The sequence below is a fragment of the Mchenga conophoros genome, linkage group LG13, assembly GCF_057382185.1.
Source record: "Mchenga conophoros isolate Kocher_MC1m ecotype Shallow Benthic linkage group LG13, M_conophoros_male_GT1.1, whole genome shotgun sequence".
Taxonomy (NCBI): domain Eukaryota; kingdom Metazoa; phylum Chordata; class Actinopteri; order Cichliformes; family Cichlidae; genus Mchenga; species Mchenga conophoros.
Window position 1 is genome coordinate 28,717,904 of NC_140538.1, and position 11,275 is coordinate 28,729,178.

The 11,275-nt window shown below is 40.9% G+C and overlaps 1 protein-coding gene across 2 annotated transcripts in view; it reads left to right on the plus strand.

Annotated features, from left to right (window-relative positions):
- The window catches only part of LOC146561496 (uncharacterized), a 13,782-nt gene extending 3,537 nt beyond the window's left edge, over positions 1-10,245 (plus strand). The window contains exons 2-6 of one of the 2 annotated variants that reach the window (XM_085297628.1): positions 7,822-7,937; positions 8,023-8,115; positions 8,193-8,447; positions 8,563-8,655; positions 8,777-10,245. In XM_085297628.1, the coding sequence (XP_085153754.1) occupies positions 7,845-7,937; positions 8,023-8,115; positions 8,193-8,447; positions 8,563-8,655; positions 8,777-8,950 (708 nt within the window). In that variant the 5' untranslated portion in view covers positions 7,822-7,844 and the 3' untranslated portion in view covers positions 8,951-10,245. Of the gene's footprint in view, positions 1-7,772; positions 7,938-8,022; positions 8,116-8,192; positions 8,448-8,562; positions 8,656-8,776 lie in introns of both variants that reach the window. The other variant, XM_085297627.1, reaches the window with a different exon arrangement.
- The last annotated feature ends 1,030 nt before the right edge of the window (positions 10,246-11,275 follow it).

Consider the following 11,275-nt stretch of genomic DNA (forward strand, 5'->3'; position numbering starts at 1 on the left):
CGCCATCTCCTGCTGTAGAAGTGTTTCACACTCCTGCGTCTAAGATGTGATTTTGGAGTGCCATCTGCTGGAGAAATGGCTTCTTTTTTTGCTATCGCTGAGATCAAATCTCAAAGCAGTATTTCTATTTCCATTGTATTTGCAATATTGAGGTATTATAATTTTCTGAGCTTTGTCCACAGTCTTACAAATTTGGATCTTGGGTGTCATTTTAATGAGCTGTAGAAAGTCTAATGGTCTCTTAAAGTGTGTGTTGGTTATCTGGGTTACCAAAAAATTCTGGGTTCCAAACCAAAGTTAACTTATCAAATTGAAGCTTAAATCAGTGCTCATATGGAGACCTTTGCTGTAGGCAATACACATAGATATTTTGTTTCTAAATCTATGCTTAAGTTTTTAGTTTTAAATGCAAAAAACAAAGATTTAACATCTCTAAAGCACATAACAGAGGATGAAGAACCCCTCATTTCTTTACAGGGAGTGCAGAATTATTAGGCAAGTTGTATTTTTGAGGAATATTATTGAACAACAACCATGTTCTCAATGAACCCAAAAACTCATTAATATCAAAGCTGAATGTTTTTGGAAGTAGGTTTTAGTTTTAGCTATTTTAGGGGGATATCTGTGTGTGCAGGTGACTATTACTGTGCATAATTATTAGGCAACTTAACAAAAAACAAATATATACCCATTTCAATTACTTATTTTTACCAGTGACACCAATATAACATCTCCACATTCACAAATATACATTTCTGACATTCAAAAACAAAACAAAAACAAATCAGCGACCAATATAGCCACCTTTCTTTGCAAGGACACTCAAAAGCCTGCCATCCATGGATTCTGTCAGTGTTTTGATCTGTTCACCATCAACATTGCGTGCAGCAGCAACCACAGCCTCCCAGACACTGTTCAGAGAGGTGTACTGTTTTCCCTCCTTGTAAATCTCACATTTGATGATGGACCACAGGTTCTCAATGGGGTTCAGATCAGGTGAACAAGGAGGCCATGTCATTAGTTTTTCTTCTTTTATACCCTTTCTTGCCAGCCACGCTGTGGAGTACTTGGACGCGTGTGATGGAGCATTGTCCTGCATGAAAATCATGTTTTTCTTGAAGGATGCAGACTTCTTCCTGTACCACTGCTTGAAGAAGGTGTCTTCCAGAAACTGGCAGTAGGACTGGGAGTTGAGCTTGACTCCATCCTCAACCCGAAAAGGCCCCACAAGCTCATCTTTGATGATACCAGCCCAAACCAGTACTCCACCTCCACCTTGCTGGCGTCTGAGTCGGACTGGAGCTCTCTGCCCTTTACCAATCCAGCCACGGGCCCATCCATCTGGCCCATCAAGACTCACTCTCATTTCATCAGTCCATAAAACCTTAGAAAAATCAGTCTTGAGATATTTCTTGGCCCAGTCTTGACGTTTCAGCTTGTGCGTCTTGTTCAGTGGTGGTCGTCTTTCAGCCTTTCTTACCTTGGCCATGTCTCTGAGTATTGCACACCTTGTGCTTTTGGGCACTCCAGTGATGTTGCAGCTCTGAAATATGGCCAAACTGGTGGCAAGTGGCATCTTGGCAGCTGCACGCTTGACTTTTCTCAGTTCATGGGCAGTTATTTTGCGCCTTGGTTTTTCCACACGCTTCTTGCGACCCTGTTGACTATTTTGAATGAAACGCTTGATTGTTCGATGATCACGCTTCAGAAGCTTTGCAATTTTGAGACTGCTGCATCCCTCTGCAAGATATCTCACTATTTTTGACTTTTCTGAGCCTGTCAAGTCCTTCTTTTGACCCATTTTGCCAAAGGAGAGGACGTTGCCTAATAATTATGCACACCTGATATAGGGTGTTGATGTCATTAGACCACACCCCTTCTCATTACAGAGATGCACATCACCTAATATGCTTAATTGGTAGTAGGCTTTCGAGCCTATACAGCTTGGAGTAAGACAACATGCATGAAGAGGATGATGTGGACAAAATACTCATTTGCCTAATAATTCTGCACTCCCTGTAGATGTTAGAGCACGTTTCATATGTTTTAAACTTCACTGTTAAAAGACAATATTTCATCACCACTTATAAGTCGTGTTTAAACTCAGTCTGAGGACGGGTAATAGGGTATTCCAGACAGCTTGACCTTTATCTTATTTGGCTTTCCAGATGTGAATGAAAAGTTGAAGCATTTCATGAAAACTTGAACACACCCGCTGACCTGAATGACACTTGCTGTATGAGAGCTGTTTGAGATTATTTGAGTGTGTTATCCTGTTGGAAGCAGCCGTCAGAAGATGAGAACATAAAAGAACATACATCGTAAGCAAAAACAATCAGACAGGCTCTGGAATTCAAGTTATGTTCAGTGGGTACTAAGAGACCAAAAATGTGTTAAAAAAATTCCCCAACAACTTTACACAACCACCACCAGCCTGAACTCTTGATACAAGGTAGGATGGATCCATGTTTCCATTTTTCATGCCAAATTCTGACTCTAATATCTGAATGTTGCAGCAGAAATCGAGAGTCATCAGAACAAGCGATGATTTTCCCATCTTCTGTTGTCCAGGTCTGGTGAGCCTGTGTAGCCTCAGTTTTCTGATTTTAGCTGACATGCATAGCACCCAGTGTGCTCATCTGCTTCAAGGTTCAGCATGTTGTGTTCAAGATTCTGTCTTCATACCTTGGGTGTAACAAGCAGTTATTTCAGTTACTTTTACCATCCTAGTAACTCAAAGCAATGTTGCCATTTTCCTCTGACCTTCGACAACAACTGCTGCTCACTGGATATTTTCTCTTTTTCTTACCATTCTCTGTGGTCGTGTGGAAAAATTCCAGTAAGTGAGCAATGTCCGAAAACTTACCCCCCCTTGAGTTGCTGCCGTGATTGGCTGATTAGATATTTCTGTTAATGATCAAGTGATAAGGTGCTTCCCAAAGAGCTGTTAGTCAAAAACCTGGTCTATCTGGGCACGATGTGCATTTTTTGCTTAAATTGTTTTTTAGGAAAGTGGAGGTCAAAAAAAAGAAAGAAATGTCAGGCCTATCTACATCAGATGGACATTTTCCAAAAGTCATGTCAAAGGCTGAGGCATGCTAAACTGCACAAGAATTGGACTGAAAATCAGTGGAAATAGGTCTTAGAGGTACAGCAGGGAGTATCTACTGCCATCTGTAAAACACAGTACAGGCTCTGTCAACCAGTGGTGTTTGAGAGCTTGTTAAACTTGATGGAGTTCAAGTTTCAAGACTTTCAAGCTTATTAGAATAGTCTTATACACTGTGTTTCCAGTTTTGTTTGGACATGTCTCAGTAAAAAGCTGCACCTATTTTGGCAACAAAATATACAGGGAGTGCAGAATTATTAGGCAAATGAGTATTTTGTCCACATCATCCTCTTCATGCATGTTGTCTTACTCCAAGCTGTATAGGCTCGAAAGCCTACTACCAATTAAGCATATTAGGTGATGTGCATCTCTGTAATGAGAAGGGGTGTGGTCTAATGACATCAACACCCTATATCAGGTGTGCATAATTATTAGGCAACGTCCTTTCCTTTGGCAAAATGGGTCAAAAGAAGGACTTGACAGGCTCAGAAAAGTCAAAAATAGTGAGATATCTTGCAGAGGGATGCAGCAGTCTCAAAATTGCAAAGCTTCTGAAGCGTGATCATCGAACAATCAAGCGTTTCATTCAAAATAGTCAACAGGGTCGCAAGAAGCGTGTGGAAAAACCAAGGTGCAAAATAACTGCCCATGAACTGAGAAAAGTCAAGCGTGCAGCTGCCAAGATGCCACTTGCCACCAGTTTGGCCATATTTCAGAGCTGCAACATCACTGGAGTGCCCAAAAGCACAAGGTGTGCAATACTCAGAGACATGGCCAAGGTAAGAAAGGCTGAAAGACGACCACCACTGAACAAGACACACAAGCTGAAACGTCAAGACTGGGCCAAGAAATATCTCAAGACTGATTTTTCTAAGGTTTTATGGACTGATGAAATGAGAGTGAGTCTTGATGGGCCAGATGGATGGGCCCGTGGCTGGATTGGTAAAGGGCAGAGAGCTCCAGTCCGACTCAGACGCCAGCAAGGTGGAGGTGGAGTACTGGTTTGGGCTGGTATCATCAAAGATGAGCTTGTGGGGCCTTTTCGGGTTGAGGATGGAGTCAAGCTCAACTCCCAGTCCTACTGCCAGTTTCTGGAAGACACCTTCTTCAAGCAGTGGTACAGGAAGAAGTCTGCATCCTTCAAGAAAAACATGATTTTCATGCAGGACAATGCTCCATCACACGCGTCCAAGTACTCCACAGCGTGGCTGGCAAGAAAGGGTATAAAAGAAGAAAAACTAATGACATGGCCTCCTTGTTCACCTGATCTGAACCCCATTGAGAACCTGTGGTCCATCATCAAATGTGAGATTTACAAGGAGGGAAAACAGTACACCTCTCTGAACAGTGTCTGGGAGGCTGTGGTTGCTGCTGCACGCAATGTTGATGGTGAACAGATCAAAACACTGACAGAATCCATGGATGGCAGGCTTTTGAGTGTCCTTGCAAAGAAAGGTGGCTATATTGGTCGCTGATTTGTTTTTGTTTTGTTTTTGAATGTCAGAAATGTATATTTGTGAATGTGGAGATGTTATATTGGTGTCACTGGTAAAAATAAGTAATTGAAATGGGTATATATTTGTTTTTTGTTAAGTTGCCTAATAATTATGCACAGTAATAGTCACCTGCACACACAGATATCCCCCTAAAATAGCTAAAACTAAAAACAAACTAAAAACGACTTCCAAAAACATTCAGCTTTGATATTAATGAGTTTTTTGGGTTCATTGAGAACATGGTTGTTGTTCAATAATAAAATTATTCCTCAAAAATACAACTTGCCTAATAATTCTGCACTCCCTGTATAGGCACATAACACATCAGTTACAGGCAAATGTTGTGCAAAAGCTCAGTGCTAAAATCCAAGTGTCACATAGTGTTACTAGCGACAGAGGTTACCTGTTGAAAGCTTACACTGAAGATTGTTTGTTTGGGTTTTTTAGCCCAAATTCAGTACCCTGAGGAGCTGGAATTTATGAATGTTAGATGATCAGCAGCTCAGGCATGAAGTGTTAGGCCGCTTAAAATCACAGAGCGGGGTCAGTGGATGCCGAGGCACGTGCTGCACCGAGGTCACCAACTTTCTGCAGATTCAATTACTACAGACCTCCAAACGTCATGTGACCTTCAGATTAGCTCAAGAACAGTGCACAGAGAGCTTCATGAAATGGGTTTTCATGGCATCTAAGCCTTACATCTCCAAGTGCAATGCTGGATGTAGTGGTGTAAAGCACACTGCCACTGGACTGTAGAGTGCAGACGTGTTCTCTGGAGTGACAAATCACGCTTCTCAGTCTGACAATCCAATGAACATCTGGGTTTGGCAGTTGCAAAGAGGATGAAAGCAATGGGCCTTATAATGATCTGAGTCTGACTTATACCTGCCATAGAGGTATAAGATGTAACAAATCAGATTCTAGCCACAACTGTCTGTTTAGTCAAGTTTAGCCAGTCAAAAAGAAAAAAAAATTAACTGTCTGCCCAGGCAGCCAGCCTACGTCATACGGCACACACACTGAATATTCAACTCCATTTGGATGGTAGCTGATAGAAAGTGTAGTTCTTACACTTTGATCTGCGCACAGTAAATGCATTTGGATGTTGTACAGCAGGAGCAGAGCCTAAGTAGCCACTGTGATTTTCAAAGTAAAGCTGCCGAAACACAGCTGTGTGTTTAAGAATTGTTAAATAAGTTCAGTTTTTAGTATTTTCCTTTAAGTGCTGGTACGTTTTACTAGCACAATACTAAGATTACATGTTTTTTTCTTAATGTCAGTCTCTTTACCTTCGAGTTCGGTTTGATTGGCACTTGTTTTCTGCCTCAGCTCTGTCACTGCTTCCTTGTGCAAACAGGGCCTGGAGGGATTTAAAAACATGGACACAGACAATTCAACTATTGAAGAGAGTATGTTGAGATGATAGAAGAGGCACTTTGATGACCTGATGAATCCAGAGTTAGTGTTTTGGAGATAAAGGTAGAGAGGCAAGACTGAGATTTGGACATGTTGAGAAGATGGATAGTGGATATATTTGACAAAGGATATTGAAGATGGAGCTTCCAGGCAGGAGGAAAAGAAGATCACAGAGAAGATTTGTGGATGTAGGGGAGGATGATCTGACCCCTGACGCCTAGGGAAAAGTTAAACTCATCTGGTAGTTCATGAATTCAACAGCAGGTGGCACTGTTGAATAAAATAATGACTTGAGTTTCAAACCTTCAGCAGCTCATGTGCTCAAGAACAGCTTCTAAATGCAAAACAACACATGAGACCATCTGTGGAAGTGATAAGAAGGTCACTATGCATCAACAATTTTACACAGGATCATATGTTAGTAGATTTTTTTTATTGTGAAATCTAATTAATGGGTGAAAAAGATCTAAGATCAGCGACAAAGGACAGCTGGACCAACTGAATATACATTGAAAAGAGGTGAGTAAAGGAAGTAAATGTAGTCGGGTGCAGTGGAACAGCAGAAGCAAAGAAGTGTTCCAAGACGAGGCTCATTAATCTCGTTTAAAAAATGGTATAAAGGCTGATCTTCTTATACACGAGTGTGACTCTCCTGAGTGTGTCTCTATCAGCCATTCACAGCAGCTCCAACATTGCTTGCAAAGCCAACAAATTTTTTCAGTTTCACAATTGCAGGATGTCGCAGACGGCAGCCTTGATGCATAGCTGCAAATGAAAAAGTTTAAAAAAGAAGTAGAATTCACCTTTGTGAGGAGACACTCCCGGCAAATCACGCTGTTTTGATAGGTACAGTGGAACAAGAGGGTTTTAGGGGGGAGGAGAAACACATTATACTGTAAGTACTTTTAAAAAAAACATTCCTACACTGTACAGCTGTAAGTTATTTTAAGTATTTAGTAATTTGGGGTGTTTAGAGAAAAGGGTTTATGTGACGTAAGCCAGCAAACTAAAGTGATGAAGGAGTTTTGAAGGAAGTTAGGCAGCTACAATGAAGCCATTGTAATGCTCTCTAAGAAAGGGTTCAGATGGGATCCTGAAGGCAACAATGAATCAATGCTCAGTGTTTTCTTTTAATCTGTGAAAATACAGAAATAATCACAATCTTTTAAAGAACTCCTGTTTCTACTGCAGAATGAATGTGGCACTAATCTGCTGATATTGACTTTGTCTGTCATCATTTCCCTCTGGTCATCACCACGAGGACATTTTAATTTGTGGAAACACAGTATTCAGCCACCTTTCTGCAAACAACAACAACAACAACAACAACAAACAAAAGGCATTCCCAGCTGTACTTTGTATGTCTACAGTCAAATATGTGAAAACCACTTTTCTTTTCATGTCATGACTTTAAGTAACAGTAAGGCATTTTTACATTCACGCGTCACTTGAGTCCAGAATTGCTGTTAAATAGTTGAACAAAACTCATCACTCGCCCTGGACGTGTGAGTCCATGTTTTCTATTTCACAACATGAAATATTATTTAGAATATGAATGGGGTCTGAATGCCAAAATTAAGTTAGTTCTGCTGTAAGGTGCAGATTTGCATCATGTTGCTAGGAAACAAACTGGTTTGAATCAAATTTATTTTCAAAGCTGTAACGGTGTCTTACTTTTAGGATTTCTGTCACAGGCCTACACTTGGTTACAACTCTGCTTATTTTACAAATTTGTTTTTGTTTTTCTTCAGTTGACATGTGACCAAATCTGCACTCAAAAGCTGTATTCTGAAATTACAGTTAAGTTTTGATGCATAATTGCAATGGACGCCATCAGATATGAAAACTGCTATGCACCCAGTGAGGTTTCCAAACAGACGGTTCCTTCAGACTGGAGAAATGTTGAGTGGACCGACGTACGTTTCCCTTCTGCTTTCTGAGGATCATAACAGGACGTCAGCTCTGTGCTTTGCTGTCTGACTCTGTGCTTTACTCTGACAGAAAATGAAAGTCTATCTGAATTCTGACCAAGCTGTTACTGCCAAGGATCTGCTCAGCATGTTCTCATCTTTTGGATGTGTCATCTCTGTTCAGGTAACTGTCTTACAAACGTGCTTTAGAAATGCAAAATTCACTTTCATTTGCTTCACGATTTTCCTCTCGTACTTCAGACGATTGTGAAAAACAATCACAGATACGGGATGGTGCATTACCGCAGTGCCGATGAAGCTGCCGTGGCTTTGAGGGAAATGAAGAGCAGCACCAAAGTCTTCTTCGTAGCTCAAGTAGGCATCAGGGAGGTCAGAGAGGGCCCCAAGGATAAAAGATCCGAACGTCCCCATCGAGCACCACCAGGCAGCTGTAGTTACCGCCCACTGCACAGACGTCCCATTCTGTGGGAACCACTGTTTCCAGCTTACAGACAGGTAATGAAACATTTGGACTCCCACAAAAAAGAAAAAAAATCTTAAGGTTTGTTTTTTATGGCTGATGATGGATGTTTTGATAATTTTATGAAATCTTTTGTTTTTCTCTCGTCAGACTGTGTCTATTGAAATTGATAACCTCCCACGATCTTGGTATGAAAGAGACCTGCTGCTCAGCCTCCTCCCTCCGACCACCATTGATGTAAAGGTGCTTACTCTCCAGCATTTAAAAGCACTGATTCAGAGAAATACATATGTACACAGCACTGAAAGTTTTAAATACTGTTTCTATTGTTTTAACATGTATGCTCTGTATTATGACCGTGCAGATATTTAAGAGAAAAGCCTGTGTGGTCTTGCCGGACTTCTCCAGTGCCTTGAGGCTCAGAGATTTGTTAAACAGTGCCCTTCACCACCTCCGCTTTATCTTTTCACCTCGTGGAAGACGGAGGTGCCCCACAGTGAAGATATCAGCAGCCGGCACCGTGCTCTGCTCTCGGTGACCTGTGACCTCTGCATGCTGTTACATATACAGATCAACACAAAAGCAACAATAACACAACTTCAGTATAATAATAAATGTAAATGCTGCTGTAGAGCTGGACCCATTATTTCTGCATTACATGTGTTACATGATTAAAACCCGAGAAAACAGGAGCTTAAAAGATGGGAAACAATAACACAACCAACATGCACAGTGATCATGGAACCTGAGTGGGATATATTAGAGAGCAAGTGGCCATTTTTTCCTCAAAGTTGCTGTGCTAGAGTCAGTAAAAAGCAAGGTTTCAGAATACACAGAACGTCACAGTTTGCTGTGTACTGGGCTGCATAGCTGCAGACCAGTCAGGCTGCCCATGCTGACCCCTATCCACCACTATGAGCACCAACAATGGGCACTTGACCATCAGAACTGGACCACAGAGCAATAGAAGAAGGTGTCCTGGTCGGATGAATCACGTCCTCTTTTACATCACATACATGCCTCGGTGCATGAGCCTGTGTGTAGGTGGCGACTGCCTGGTACCAGGATGCACCGCGGGAACAACACAAACCAGCGGAGGCAGTGCTGTGCTGGGAAAACTTGGGTCCTGCTGTAAAACTGGGGTTAATGATTGATGTGGCATGAGGGGGAAGTTGGCAGTCACTGATCTGAGTAAACAGAAAGCTTACAAAACAATGCCCCACTAGTGACAGAATTCTGGCTACCTTGCAACAATGCCACCTAAGTTTAAATGAGCCTAGGAACTCTAATTTAGTTTCTGTTCCACAGGGGAGAGAATCGGAATCTTTATTAATCCAAGACAATTAGAACAGTAACCGACTGAACTAAATTAAATAATAAAATATATTATAAAGTTTACAATATATAAGAAATAGCTGTGATATATATAAATAGCTCAATTATAAATATCCAGAATATTACAGAGATGAGATACATATGACTGACATTTTACTCTAACCTGTCAAACTTTATTATTTCTTAATTTCACTGAAGAGCATGTGCAAAAGTAACTATTGCTCTGTGTACTGTGCATTAGATGGAGGAGTTGTACAGGCATGGATGACTTCCTGTGTCGTTCTGTGGTGCATTTGTGTAATCTCAGTCTCTCACTGAGCGTGCTCCTGTGACCGTTGGCATCTGCAACACCCCACCTGCCGCCCCAGCATGCAACAGCATAGAGGAAGAGTTATCACTGGCTCCGATTTGAGAGTCACGACCATCTCTGAGCAGCATATCAAAGACATTACATTTGTGCAAATTAATTGCATGCTGGGTTGTCAAATGTTTGTGTGTTGGAGGTATTTCCACTCTTTGTTTTATTAAAAATGGAAAAAACCCAACTTGTTTTTTTTAGTATACTTTTCAGTTAACGAAAAGACTCACAAACAAGCTGCAGCTTAAGGTATTGCAGTCTTCAGCTGCAAGGGATTTTCATCCGAGTAAAAAAATAATTTTGCCATTTTATTTTTGTTAAAAACATTAAACTAAAGCTGAACTTCAATCACATCTTCTTTATAATCCACAAAGTCAAAATAGCAACAACAGTGAGTTGTTGTTGAGTTGTGTGACATCGGGTTGCCTCTGTGTTTTTTTGTTTAGGGAAGTGACTTCTGGTACATCCCTGTGCTGATGATGGAATACAACAGTCAGTTCCTGGGAATGAAGAGGCAGGAATAACAGTGACTAGCTTGTGTATTGTATATCTGAGATCATGTGACACATGTTCATTTTATGTGAACCATAAAGTACAATATGTATCATGAGTAGATGGATGTATTATCCTTTATTACACTCTCAAATACGATAAAGTTTTTCTTCATCCTCCTGGTTTATTTGTTTTGTTTTCTTCGAGTCAGGTTATGCCAGATGTGGCATCATCTTGCAGGAGGATAACAATCAGCCCATTTGCTGACTGAGAGACTACAGCCACTTAGAGTTGTGCACCCAGAAAGAGGAAAGAGACATTAGGTGAGTCACTAAGCCCAGAGATTTGATTGCTTATACACGCATGGATGCCAAGGAAACAAAAACAACCATTCCAGACAAAGACGAAAACATAAATAGAACCATATGCTCTTTGATATCTATTTATAATTAAGGCAACAAGTCATGTACTGAGAGAACCTGTGAACCAGCTTATCCCCTCCCTTTGCGATTATCCTCTCTATCTTCTAATCATTCTCTCCACTTGCTGTAATGAGGTAATTTGTCTGCAGAACACTGAATGCATGCTGATATCTGAGACTTCTTGAAGTTAAATATTTACTTTATGAGGAACTGTGGACTACTTTCAGGGCATGTGGGAATATAGATGTTAGAACAT